At 37.6% G+C, this 14,585-nt stretch overlaps 1 protein-coding gene across 1 annotated transcript in view; it reads right to left on the reverse strand.

Moving 5' to 3' along the window:
• The window catches only part of LOC136883570 (zinc finger protein OZF), a 49,897-nt gene extending 36,549 nt beyond the window's left edge, over positions 1–13,348 (reverse strand). The window contains exons 1-2 of the mRNA XM_067155961.2: positions 13,160–13,348; positions 6,223–6,315 (exon numbers count right to left, since the gene is read on the reverse strand). Coding sequence (XP_067012062.2) covers positions 6,223–6,294 — 72 coding nt within the window. The 5' untranslated portion in view covers positions 6,295–6,315; positions 13,160–13,348. The remainder of the gene's footprint in view (positions 1–6,222; positions 6,316–13,159) is intronic.
• Between the last annotated feature and the right edge of the window lie 1,237 nt (positions 13,349–14,585).

The following is a 14,585-nucleotide window of genomic DNA, read 5'->3' on the forward strand; positions in this document are numbered from 1 at the left end:
AGTGAGTATTGCCGTACGTATACTTAAAAGGAATGGTCAAATGTTCCACCTTTACAATACTAAAAGTTTTTTTATTTAATTATTTAAATAACATTTAAAAAATGACGGAACATGTTTCATCTACCTTGTAGACATCAGAAATGTTTACATAATGAACTTATACCTAATTTCTTGAAGTTTAATCAAAACAAGAACAATACTTCTTTTTGGCACAGAAAAACCCAGTTTAAGTCTAATTCACTATGGATTAGAAATGAAATCAAGTTCCTATACAGGAACACTAAATTATATGAAGCACATCTGGTTGCTTCGTCCACCCTAACCCCTTTAGAATGGGATTCTTTTCAGAAATTTGCATTTACGAAAATAGAAAATGTTATTACCAAAAAACAGACCACTCCAGACAACAAATTCAACACACTCATGCGTAATAATTCTAGTAAAAATCCGCCTCCACACAATAGGCATATTAACAAATCCGACTCAGGAGACTTGAAGTTCCATGACCCTGTTATAAATCTTTCTGATACCCAAATTAGCACTTCAGATATCAACATCTTGGAAAAAGGCCCTAAATTTAATTGGCCTACTGCCTTTAAATTAAAAGATGCTATTGCCATTACTGCTGAAGCTGAAAATGCTATACAAAAATTGCCAGTTGACAATCAAACAGAAATTAGATTCAAAGTTCGTAAAAAACTCTAGAACCTAATTGAAATCAACAAATCCACAGCTCCATTATTCCCTAAAAAAGCCAGTGATTCTTTAAAACAAAAAATCAATGAGAATGACCCGATAGTCACAAAAGCGGACAAGGGCAATGCTACAGTTATCATGTACAAAGAGACCTACAGTATGTGCAAAAAACCGAAACATTTCTTTCGAAAAATTCATTTAAACTGATGAAGAAAGATCCAACTAATAATATTCAAAGTAACTTGAAACAAATATTGAAACAAACATCCTTCATTCTCAGTGAACATGATTCTCAGAAACTAATCAATATGAACCCCAGTATTCCTACGGCCAAAGCATTGCCTAAAGTCCATAAAACAGATATTCCCGTAAGACCCATAGTTAACTATAGGAACAGCCCAACTTACAAAACCTCCAAATTTAACCACAACGTTTTGAAAAAACACTACGAGTTTGAAAACCATAAAATTTTGTAATTTGACTAAAAACCTAGTGTTACAAAAACAACAACAACAAATAATGTACTCTTTTGACATTAAAAAAATGTATTCTAATATACCGGTCAAAAAAACTTTAAAGATCATCAAGGACAATTTTCGAAAACACAGTAAATTAAGCACACAGGAAATAGAAGAGTTCTTAAATATTTTAGAATTTGTAACTTCCAACAACTATTTCACTTTCAATGGAAAAATTTACAAGCAGGACAGTCTTCAGGAATAATGGCAGAAATTTATTAATAATAATGTTATTTGCTTTACGTCCCACTAACTACTTTTCAAGGTCTTCGGAGACGCCGAGGTGCCAGAATTTAGTCCCGCAGGAGTTCTTTTACGTGCCAGTAAATCTACCGACACGGGGCTGTCGTATTTGAGCACCTTCAAATACCACCGGACTGAGCCAGGATCAAACCTGCCAAGTTGGGGTTAGAAGGCCAGCGCCTTAACCGTCTGAGCCACTCAGCCCGGCAGAAATTTATTTAGACCCTTTGGAAAACTCCCAAATTCATAATAAAATTAAAGGTATTGCGCTCTGGACACACTATGTTGACGATATGTTTGCCATAATAGATCACATCACCACTAATGAACAGTTAAATGCGGTCGATCCATGGATCAAGTTTACTTCCAAAGTCGAAATCAATAATTCTTTAAACTTTTTAGATATTACTATTAACAATAGCTCCAACAAATTTTCTTATACTATCTTTAGAAAGCCCACCCAAACCGTAAATACCATTCATCAAGATTCGATGCATCTGGACTCTCAAAAAAGAACAACCTTTTATAGCTTAATTCACAGAGCTTTTCACGTCCCTTTATCTGACGGAAATCGTAAAAAAGAACTCAATACCATCTACTTAATAGCGGGAATAAACCGTTTTGGCAGGCATTTCATAGATAGGATAGTCAACAAAATTGTTAACAAATCCAGTTCAACTCTTCTCAGAGAAACAAAAAAGAAAACATAACTACGCCACATTAATTTACACCAATAAAAAGATTTACGAAATCACCAATATTCTTAAGAAACATAATATCGATATTGCCTTTAAAACAGTCAACAACAATACTAATTTTTTTATAACCAACATAAAATCAATAACATTGTGAATAAATACAACAAATCAGGTGTATATAAGTTAAATTGCAACCAATATTCCACGAGCTACATTGGGCAAACCGGAAGAAGCTTTTTAATTAAATATAAAGAACATGTCAACGCCGCCAAGCACAAAAAATACTCTGCCATGAGCACTCATATAACAGAGTCCAATCATTCATTCACCTCCATAGAGCAGGACTTAAAAATTCTTTATTTTCATAACAAGGGCAATTTGCTCAATGTTTTAGAAAACATCTTTATTAATATACACCAAAAATGCAATCCTGCTTACAATTTGAATGAAATTTCAGAAACTGTGAACATAATTTTCGAGGCATTGCTGAACAGTTCCTATTTTGACAAACCTTTTCACAAGCCTCCACGCAGTCGCTTTCCGCCTATTGGTTCCAGCCTTCCCCTACTCTCCCCTCACACCAGCTTCCATCACACACGGCCTCCACAATTTGCCTCCAGTCAGCCATAAACATCCATACACACTGAGCTAGCCATTCTTGGATAGGCGAGAACGTAAGTAATCAGATGTGCCCATTTTATTTTCATTCATTCTTTTTTTGTATTACAAGATGCTTCATAAACTTGCCTACTTTTAACATTAATAATAGCCGTGATTCTCGTTGTAGGACATTCCACTGCACATTCCACTTATGGAATCACGATCAGATATTCAGCCTACTTTTTTATCAAGAACTAGCTGATGTACCCGTGCTTCGCCACGGGATTCTCAGAAAGACTCTCTTTGTGGTTTTCCCAACTGAAGTCAACTTACGCTATTACAAAAACGTCAGTGGGATTGTAGCGATTAAAAGCAATGTTATCATATAAAATACTCGATCAAACGAAAAACTGCACATCTTCTCACAGTAATACAGTGCCGATCTAACAGTCCAAAGTTCCAGTGCTGGAATGATTTGACCGCAGACAGCCGTGAGCACTCCTCTGCCATTATTCCGTTAAATATGCACACTGCTCATTCCAATCAGTGCCTCAGAGTAGGGATCAAATAGCTGGAATACTATGATGCACCAGTGTGTTACGGTAAAAATGTAGAAGACATTTGTCGATAGGACCAGTAAGAACACAAATATTTGAAAAATAAATTTTAGGCCTTCCCCTAAACTACCATTTCACTGAGCGTGAATACAATTATTTATGGCCTAGATTGCAGCGACTTATTCCAAGACTTTACCTACCGATTTTCATTAAATTTAGTGAGTTGTGGTGCTATAATTTGGGATATGCCTAAATTGTTATTGTAGATCAGGTCATACTACTCTGCACACTGCTCATTCAAAACGGTGCGTCAGAGTGGGGATCAAATAGCTGGAATACTATGATGCACCAGTGTGTTACGTACCAGCAGTATGGTATCAGAAAATGTATGAACCAGAGGAATAACATGCTAAAGAAGAAAGTTTTCTAACTCCCCAGCTATTTCCCGCCAATATTCAGTCAGGCTGTTATACTCGGTACGCAGCAGTAATCCCGTCTATCAGAGTTGAGCAGCAGCGTAAGAGACAAAGAACATCACAACAAACAATGGTCAATGTAATGTTATTGTTGATCAATGTTATGCGCTTTCGATATTGTAGACCTTCACATTTAGTTTTCTTATGACTCCGAAATACCACTGATATCATAGTCGGTACGCTTAAAGTGAATAACACATAAATGATCGGTAATTGTATTTTCTGTAACTTTTGTTATGTAGTACATTTCAATAGGACCAATAATATTGGTATTTAAAAATTAAAATTTAGGATCCTTCCCCTAAACTACAATTTCATCCAGGGTGAATAAAATTGTTTATAACTTAGACTGTAGTTTCTTATTCCCCGACTCTATATACCGATTTTGATTAAATTCTGTTAACCCATTTTCTAGTGGCTTGGAGTTGATAGCAACAAAAATATAAATTCTTGAATATCTGTGTTATCAAAGCCGGTACGGTAACAATGTATGACATAAATGATAGGAAATTTAATTCTATATAACTTTAGTTATGCAGTAATTATCAATAGGACCATTGATAATATAAATATTTGAGAATTATATTTTAGGCCTTCCCCTAAACTACCATTTCACTCAGCGTGAGTAAAATTATTTATAGCCTAGATTGTAGAGGCTCAACCCCCGACTTCACACACCGATTTTCATTTAATTCTCTTCAGCCGTTTTCTAGTGATGCGTGTACATACATACATACATACATACATACATACATACATACAGACAGACATTACTGAAAAGTGCAGTTCCTTGTTACTACGGACATGTCCGATACAGAAATACCATTCTTTTCAAATTCTGAGCAATGTACAGACAAAACTCTTATTTTATATATATAGATTGTCAACATCATCACGCCAATAAGACGAACTCAATATCATTTTACTGGAATCCTTGCTCATGCTTAACATGTTTATCAATCGTCTTCACTCTACTGGAACTAAACATTGTGCTCCATATCAACAAGTTTTTACCGACGCATCGGCAAACTGTATGTCAACACAGCATCATCAAGTTAAGAAGGACTAATACCAATTTTATTGAACCATCTCATGTGCACAATATTTTAATTTCGCTTTTAACAGCATTCAAGTGTTGTGCTCAGAACATTCCAGCACATTCTTAAACATTTTAACCGACGCATTCGGCGTCTGAATTATTATTTTTTAATGTGTTTTTGTCCTTGTCCTTCGTGCTTAATCTTAAAACTTTTCGGCTGATGATGTCTACAAGGTAGATGAAACATGTTCCGTTATTTTTTAAATGTTATTTAAATAATTAAATAAAAACTTTTAGTATTGTAAAGGTGGAACATTTGACCATACCTTTTGGCAGCATAAGGGCACGCATTGCTGCCAAGAGGAGTGCGACACCCTACTGACCTGGTACCAACATTCCAACTGTAACTGCCAATGGCCTTGTCTCTTTTATCCCATATTGTAATCAGTTCAATAAAGACACATGGTCTTTCAGCATATGTAGTTTCATTAACTTTCAACCACTCCTATGTGCTTAACATTTTTTTGTCAGACAGTGTAGCTCCCAATACTTCTATAAGCTTTCCCGTATCCATGCCACGACATTACAACTGAATCTCTTCATGCAGAAAGGGCCTAAGTCCAAAGTAGCACCTTTTTGGGGAAAACCATAAAATTAAAATAATACACCACCCGAATTACATTTAAAATGAGTGCAGTAGGTAAGTTACAGCTCGTTATGGATTGTGTAAGAACACGATGTTCAGCTACGTCATTTTCCATTTAAAGGCTGTAAAAGTCACTGGACAGAGGCCCCTTCTGCAAAAATCACAAACAAAACAAACAAAAGTGAAATGTCAAGATTAACACAAACATGAATTTTAAAATGTTAATCAATACAATAAATATGTTTCAGTGTTACAATTATTGATTATTGTAAGCTCTCAACTTTTCTGAGTCTTTGAACTGAGGCCCCTTGTGCAAAAATTACCTAGATAGCTGCAACTTCGCTTTATGGGGAAAAGGCAGTCTGTGACTGAGGGCCTTTTGCCTTGAATAGTTGTTGGTCGACTCCTCGTTTACTGACTACCTTGAAACCAGATTACAGCCTTATCAGCATGAATGCATCCATTTAGGATTGTTCAAAATGCTGACATAAAAATGTCATTTTCATAAAAAGTGGACTGAGGCCCTTTTTGCATGAACAGATTCAACTGTCTTCAAACAAAAGTTGAGATAGCTGCCCACAGACCATAGAGCCAAGCCACCGTCTATCTGGCAAGGAAGATAGAATGTGTATCACAGGTGCACGCTCTTCTAACTATGGTAGACTATGTTCTATCTAACCAAGCCTTTATGGATGCAAAGTAATACACTGTCCACTATTTATTTTAAAAATCCACCCAAGTATTTTTACCTCAAGCTGAGTCTCTTCATCATCTGGAAGCCAAGGAGGTTCACACTTGATAAAGTTAACTTCCTCCTCCATGACTGTTGACAGGGTCTGCACCTTGTTAAAAATAATATTACATGTAATCTTGGTAAAATAATAATGAAAATCAAACAAAAATAAAATACATTTATGAGCATACATATCTAGGCTTTACTTAATAGTAGCTGTTGGACCCATTGTTAGTTTTAGTACATTTGGAGAAAACATATCCTCATATACAGCGAGTTTCTCTCATCGGTTGGCAGGTAGGTGCACCCAGCTTATCTTCCTCCTGTTGACTCATCACTTCCCATTACACAGTGCAGTGATAGCACAGGAATTCCCACACTTCGCAGTTCAGGTCCGTGCCTAGAACGGATATTAACTGTTCACCTGTTGCTCCAAATGTTCTTGAGTTGTGAAGTGTTACTCTGGGGTATAATTCTCATAATGCCTCCACCTGTGTACACAGCAGAGGTAAGGGTATTTATGTACAATAATTATGTAAACGCAGAATCTTGCAGGGAAGTCGTTAAGCAATTTGTAACACACAATTTCCTGATGTACACCCTCCACATAGAGACTGTGCGGAAACTTGTAAAGAAATTGAGAGGAACTGGTTCTTTACACGAAGAAAGCGAAGTTTTAAAAACCATGTATTAACAAGGAAAAAATAAATGAAATCACAGAAAGATTAGAACATACGCCAACAAAATCCTGCAGACGACTTGGACAAGAAGTCAGCGTTTCGAAGAGCTCAGCATCACGGGCTACAAAAACGTTAAAATTGAAACCATGCAAGGTAACTGTAGTACATGAACTGCATCCACGTGATCATGATAAGCATATACGTTTTTGTAATTGAATGATGTGAAATGTTCGTGATGAAATAATTGATCCACGCTTAATATTTTTCTCTGAAGAAGCATGGTTCCATTTACATGAGTATGTTTCGACACAGAATAACATATTGGAGTACAGAAAACCACCATCATACATAAGAAATTCTTCTGCATAAAAGTCAAAGAATAATACTAGATTATAAAATCCACCTATTCAATACATAAGAACTTTTTTATTTATGGGCAAAACATGTCCTGTACCTAATATGTTAAGATCTATTTCTTAAATTTAATTTTTTTTAAATCTTATGTATTGAACAGGTGGAATTTATAATCTAGTATTATTCTTTGACTTTTAACTACATTTCAATACGGACCATAACATGAGATTTGTAACATGTAATTCTTCTACATGCTGAACGAATAGGAGTATGGTGCGCAGTGAATGGATACTGAATTATAGGACCTATCTCTTTTCAGAGCGCAATTAATGCACAAAGATACAGGGATAATACTATATACTAAAACCATTTTTTGATAAATTGACTGACAATGACTGTAGAAATGGATATTTTCAGCAAGACTATGCCACTGCACAAACAGCTAATGACACATTAAGCTTAACTGGGGACATTTTTGAAGACCGTGTTATTAATATGGACTTATGGCCATCACATAATCCAGATTTAACTGTTTGTGACTTTTAATTATGGGGGAACTTGAAAAATAAAGTGTATGCATGAAACACTCACACGTTGGAGGAAATGAAAGAACATATCCAGAGTGAAATAGCGTCAATTACAGAAAACAAACTTATGCGTGTGGATCAGAGTTCCTAAGACAATGCCAGAAATGTGTGGATGCCGGACGAGGACATTTCCAACATCTCCTGTCATAAGGTACGAGCTTATTTTCTTAATTCTTAATTACTAAATTTCTTAATTCTTATTTTCTTCATTTTAATTGTTATCTCATGTCATGCACGGATAAAGTGAGCGAAGTACTGTCCTTCTTACTATACCACGGAGTGAGGAATGATGAGTCAACGAGAGACAGATAAGTTGGGCACATCTGCCGGCCAGCCGATGAGAGAAACTCACTGTACCTTGCAGCACAGCACAAGCTGACTACAACCACATTTTAAAAAGTGCCTTATTGGTCAAACTGCTTGCTACATTTCCATCCAACTGAATCCCTTTCTGCCACTTCCTTTCAGCAGATTCATATAATCTATAAACAACAAAGGTGAAAGATTACAACCTTGTCTAACCCCTGAAAGTACCTTGAACCATGAACTCAATCTACCATCAATTCTCACTGTAGCCCAATTATCAACATTAATGCCTTTGAATGCATTTAATAATCCACCCTTAATCCCATCTGCCACCTGGGCGATAGACTTAAATGATTGACTGATGGTAGTTCCCCAGTCTTTTCCCTTAGTTCTCTGGCATATGCCTGCTCTAGATCTATGAAACATAAAGGTCTATTCCTCTTATAGCATTTTTCAATTATCTGGTATACTGAAAATCTGATGCTGACAGCCCCTCTCATCATCCAACTTACTCTCAACCACTGATCGCACCCTCCCTTCCAAAATACCAGTGAACACTGTCTGGTATACTGATCAATCAAGTAACTTCATAGGTGTTACCATCCTTCCTGTTCACTGGCTTATACTTCAGTGCAATTATTACTGCTTTCATGAATTAACAAGGTAGCTGACTAATATTCCATGCTATTAATACTCTTTGAAGCCATTTCAAACCTGCCTTCCCACTATATTTCACCATTTCAAGTCTAATTTCATCTATTTCCTTAAGCATACTTTCACCAACATCATTGTCCTCCTCCCTGTGAGTGTGGCTGTTCGTGACATCACCGGAAAGATTTCCTTTTATGGTGAGAAGATTTTCAAAATATTCCTTCCACCTGTCCAGTGATTCCCAGGGATCTATTATGAGTTCATCTGATTTATCCAAAACACTATTCATTCCCTTTTTGACTTCCCTTTCCAAAATTCTTTATTACTATCCAGAAAGGTTTCCCTGCCTCTTGACTTAGCTTATCCAAGTTTTTACTGAAATCTTCCCATGACTTCTTTGATTCAACAATAAAATTATTTGTTTCACTCTGTTTCTTTCATGTACATACAATTCCCTGTCTACATCAGTCCTTGTTTGGAGCCATTTCTGGTACGCCTTTGTTCGTTTACAAACGCTCTCACTTTGTTATTCCACCAAAATGGGGTTTTTTATTCCTCCATCTTTACACAGTCCTTTCTAGGTTGGAACTTTTCACTAATCATGTCCATGTACTTCTGTTGAAGTTTCTCATCCCAGAGATTTTCTACCTTTAACCCGATGAGTGCTACGCCCGCCTATAGACGGGTTGACGCGGCCGGTCCAGCATTGCTACGCCCATATATAGACGGTGCACGAGAACTCAAAATAATATTGAACATAAGTGTAGGATTTTTCATTTACAATTAGATTTATAAAGAACAAACATTTATAAACATTTTAAGCTAATAACCTGATTGATAAGTTAAAAATTAAGGCTTCTAAATACTTTTCTCACCTACAAATGAAAAAACTCAGCACTGAGGTGCCAAACAGTCAACTGCTAACTCAGCACTTAAAAGGTTAATAGTCTGCAGACAGATTTCACTTTCTTTATCCTAGCCCTAAGAGATACTTCACTACACATCAGATAGTGGTCTTTATCATCAAAAAAATCTCCAGAATACCCGAACATCTGGTGCCTCTATCCTCCCATGTGTAGCGGTGAATAGCCTTATGCCTGAAGAATGTATTCATAGCTGCCAATTCCATAGTAGCACAGAAGTCCAATAAATGCTTCCCAGTTAAGTTAATAAATTTCACTGTTTGTCCGTATTGAACCAAGATTACAACTTTTATTATAATTTATTATAATTATAATCCATGCTATTCTTATTACTCTTTGAAGCCATTTCAAACCTGCCTTCCCACGATATTTCACCATTTCAAGTCTAATTTTATCTATTTCCTTAAGCATACTTTTAAATCCACGTTATTTTATTAGTGAGCAAACCGGTTTATATATTATGTTTTCACCAATTTAAGGTTTAAGACTCGCAAGTCTCGGACTTGTAGAAAATATGGACTTTGAGACAGTATAATTGTAACACAGTTTTAGGTTGTTAATATGGTTTAAAATTGTGATTGCCAATTTTTCCAAGAACCTATATCAGCTGATGATGACGCCAAAAAAAAAAAAAAAAAAAAAAGGCTGTCGAAACTAGTTCTGATTGAAATATATGTTGTAATTTCATCTAAACAACAGTTTTTATGTATTGAATAAGGTGGATCCAAATTATAATAAAAGTTGTAAATGCTTCCCATTCATATTAGCTTCCATTTCTTACCCACAGTTACCAGTCACTTTCTCATACTCTTCAGTTCTATTTCCAACTCTTGCATTGAAATTGCCCATTAGCACTACCCTATCCTTGCTATCGACCCTGACTATTATGAAGCGCAGCGTTTCATAAAACTTACAAATTTCCTCCTCGTCTGCACCCTCACAAGGTGAATAGACTCAGACAATTCTTGTCCTAATTCCTCCAATTGACAAATCTACCCACATCATTCGCTCATTTACTTGCCTAACAGAAACCAATGCATGAAATAGTTTTCCTGATGAACAGTCCTACCCCACCCTCTGCCCTTCTCTTTTTAACACCGGTCAAGAACACTTATCTCCTATCTCTTCCTCGTTATCTCCCCTTATCCAAATATCATTAACACCTAAAACATCCGGATTCATTCTACTTGCTGACTAAGCATGTTCTACTTTTTTAATTAAAAAAAAAAATAACTGTTAGGCTTGTCAATCTGCCAAAACTAATTGTTACCACATGTTTTCTCTTTCAGTTAGTTAATAAATTTATTTACTCAAACTTAGTTTCAGCAGACTGAAGAAAAAATTAGTTATACATTAGCTGAGTTGAAACTGAAAAGAGATGGCTTCAGAGTTCATAAAAAGTTCTACTTTCTTTCTTTCTTTCTTCCACAAGGTCTATTAATATTGATAGCCCTCCATTGAATTCTAATTTGTTCGCCTAGTTGTTTCCAAAGAGTCCTTGCCTGTCAAATGGAAGTGGGACTCAGTTATTCCCATAGATCCAAGGCTTGCTTAATATGTTCCAAGAGTTTTCTTGTTGTTCGTCCAACCCTTGTTCCGTTTCCCTACGGGGTCGGGTGTGAGGCGAGACGAATCTGTCGTGGCAAGTTTTTATGACCGGAAGCCCTTCCTGACGTCAACCTCATCAGAGGAGTTAATGAGATGAAATGAATGACGTGATATATGATAGTAGGGAGAGGGTGAAACCTGGTGCCAGCACATAGCCTACTCCTGTTGAATAGCACCAAGGGGTCTGCTCAAGGCTTAACGTCTCCATCCGATGGACAAATCACCATCAACAGCGTCATATGCCCTCACTCCACATGAGCACTGCGGAAAGGTTTGGAATTTAATCCAGGCTTTTGGCACGCAATCTAGTGATTAGAAATTGTATAACACCACCACATTTTGATGGTGAAATTTTTTTCAACCAACGGGACTCAAACCGGCTAACCTTGGTGTCAGACCGTTTAGACTTTTTTTTGGCTTTATGTCACACAGACACAGATAGGTCTTATGGCGACGATGGGACAGGGAAGGGCTGGGAGTGGGAAGGAAGCGGCCGTGGCCTTAAGGTACAGCCCCAGCATTTGCCTGGTGTGAAAATGGGAAACCACGGAAAACCATCTTCAGAGCTGCCGACAGTGGGGTTCGAAACTACGATCTCCCGAATACTGGATACCCTGTTTAGACTTCAGCGCCTTAACAATCAAGGCACCGGGCGAGTTGGCCGTGCGTGTAGAGGCGCGCGGCTGTGAGCTTGCATCCGGGAGATAGTAGGTTCGAATCCCACTATCGGCAGCCCTGAAGATGGTTTTCCGTGGTTTCCCATTTTCACACCAGGCAAATGCTGGGGCTGTACCTTAATTAAGGCCACGGCCGCTTCCTTCCAACTCCTAGGCCTTTCGTATCCCATCGTCGCCATAAGACCTATCTGTGTCGGTGCGACGTAAAGCCCCTAGCAAAAAAAAAAAAAAAAAAAAACAATCAAGGCCACCAGACAGGCTAATACGTTCCAGGAGTGCTCAGTAAAAAATTCTGTGAAGCAAGATGCTACCCTACTTACATACAGTCCAGTCCCAGAGAGGATCTCTTGTCTGACGGGTTAGGGACCATCGATGGATTTTATAGTCCTAGCAGCCTGAGCACAAGGAGGGCCATGACTTAGAATATGCCCATTATGCTCACTCCTATTCAATTGCAACTGGTATCTCAACTATCAGGACCACTTATTAGGCCACTAAGCCGTTGCCCATGGTTCAAGAACTACGATGTGACTACAGTAGGCCACACCACGAACCACTGTTTTTCTGTCTTACAAATATGTTTATTGCAGTTCAATTTGATATTTACTTTTCCTTGAATGTGTGACAAGGGGCCACTAATATTACAACAATCGCTACTTCCTCATTTTGTACTTTTCTCTAGAATATGTAACTTGCATGTGCAAGGAGCGAATAAAATTCACCAACTGTACATATACGTTTTTATGAATTACATTTTGAACATTATACTGCACAATACAAATTCCGGTGACGCAAGCGGTAAAATGCCATTTTCTGAAAATTTGACAAAAATGTTCATGTTCTAAGAGTCAACCCGTTTCTAAGTAATCACCTGAGTGATCATTCAATGGAACGTCCAATTTACGTAGCTACATAATAAACAACGATCTAATACTAACATCTGTACGATGGTAGAGCAATCAGCCTCCAAGACAATATTTCATCACGAAATACTGCTGACTTACAAATATCTAAGGCCCAGTTTTATGAATGCCATAATTCAGTAACTAAGGTATATTTGGAATCAGCATATCACCTTGGTGTGGTCATAACAGATAAATATATATGTTTAACGAAAGAGAATGGAAATACTAACAAACGAGCAGTGAGAAGCAGGTTAATCCTTACCTTTCTTCTTTGTAAAAGGACAAGGACGGTTAACAGTTTTGCTCTCTCTTTTAACGCCTTTAAACCATGCGTCCATAATAATGTCAAACAAAGAGGATGTGTAATGTCAAATACCACCACATGCACATGAGCCTGAGAGCTCAGACACAGCTGGCCATGCGAAAACCTGAACAGATCACTGCCTGCTTGATCTGCATCCGATGGCTGCTTATAAGCAGGCAGTGGAACAGATTGTTGTTGTTGTTGTTGTCGGAGAGGTTATGGGCTCTATTATTTCACCCAGCCACTACACTTATTATCGTGATATTACACTTATAATGCGAAATCACACGCAATTAGTCCACTACGAAGGCCCCACGCAATGAATTTCACTACGAAGGTCTCAAGAACAGTTGAGCATCGGGTCTATGTACACACCTTAAGTAACGCGCAACATAACAAAGGAAGTGCGTAGAAGCAAAAAACAGTGGAAGCAGGAGTATGTAACGGTGCGAACAATAAACAGACAGTAATTTACAAATGAAGATGAGAGTCATCCAAATATTGATTGATAGCATGTATTAGAGCAGGAGACATATCGGTAAGCAAGCAGGAGACATTGGTGGGGAGAGCTTTCTGAAGACTGAGAAGACGAGAAATAAAAGCCGGACGAAAAGAATCATACACAGGGCATTTGAATAATAAATGATTTACATAAGCACTCAGAGTACCACATATACAGGAGGAGTGGGGGGCGAGGTTAAAACGATGTTTATACAGAGGAGTAAGAGCATGGTTAAAGCGAAGACGAATAATGTTGGTAATGTGACGGCGAGAATAGTTACCCTTCAAATACCAAGGATAGGGAGGAATACAAGGCTGAATATTGTAATAATAGCGACCTTTATAAGAAGCTGATCTAGTCCAATCTTCTTGCCACTGAACATAAGCATAATGTTTAAGAACTCGATAAAAATCGGGTAGAGGAACTGCAAGGTTAAGTAAGGATTTGCCATCACGAACAGCTCGCTTCGCGAATAAATCCGCCTGTTCATTCCCATAGATACCTATATGACTAGGGACCCAGACAAAAGTGAGAACCACCCCAGATTGATGCATAGTATAAATGAGACTTTTAACATGATACAAATACCAGTTAAAAGAAAGATGAGATGACTTGAGCGACTGAACTGCACTGAGGGAATCCGTATAAATAGCTGCGTTAGGTATAGAATGATGCTTAATGTACAGGAGAGCTTGACGAATAGCAAAAATTTCCGCAGTGTAGATAGAAAAGTCACTGGGTAAACGATAGAGTTCAGCAACATTGGTATTGACAATATAGAACGCTGCTCCAACGCCAGAAGAGTTTTTTGAGCCGTCTGTATATATCTGGACGCCAGAATCACGTAGAGCAAAACGTAGCTTCTTAAAAGGAGGGCCAGTC

This window comes from Anabrus simplex, chromosome 11 (assembly GCF_040414725.1).
Source record: "Anabrus simplex isolate iqAnaSimp1 chromosome 11, ASM4041472v1, whole genome shotgun sequence".
Classification (NCBI taxonomy): Eukaryota; Metazoa; Arthropoda; class Insecta; order Orthoptera; family Tettigoniidae; genus Anabrus; species Anabrus simplex.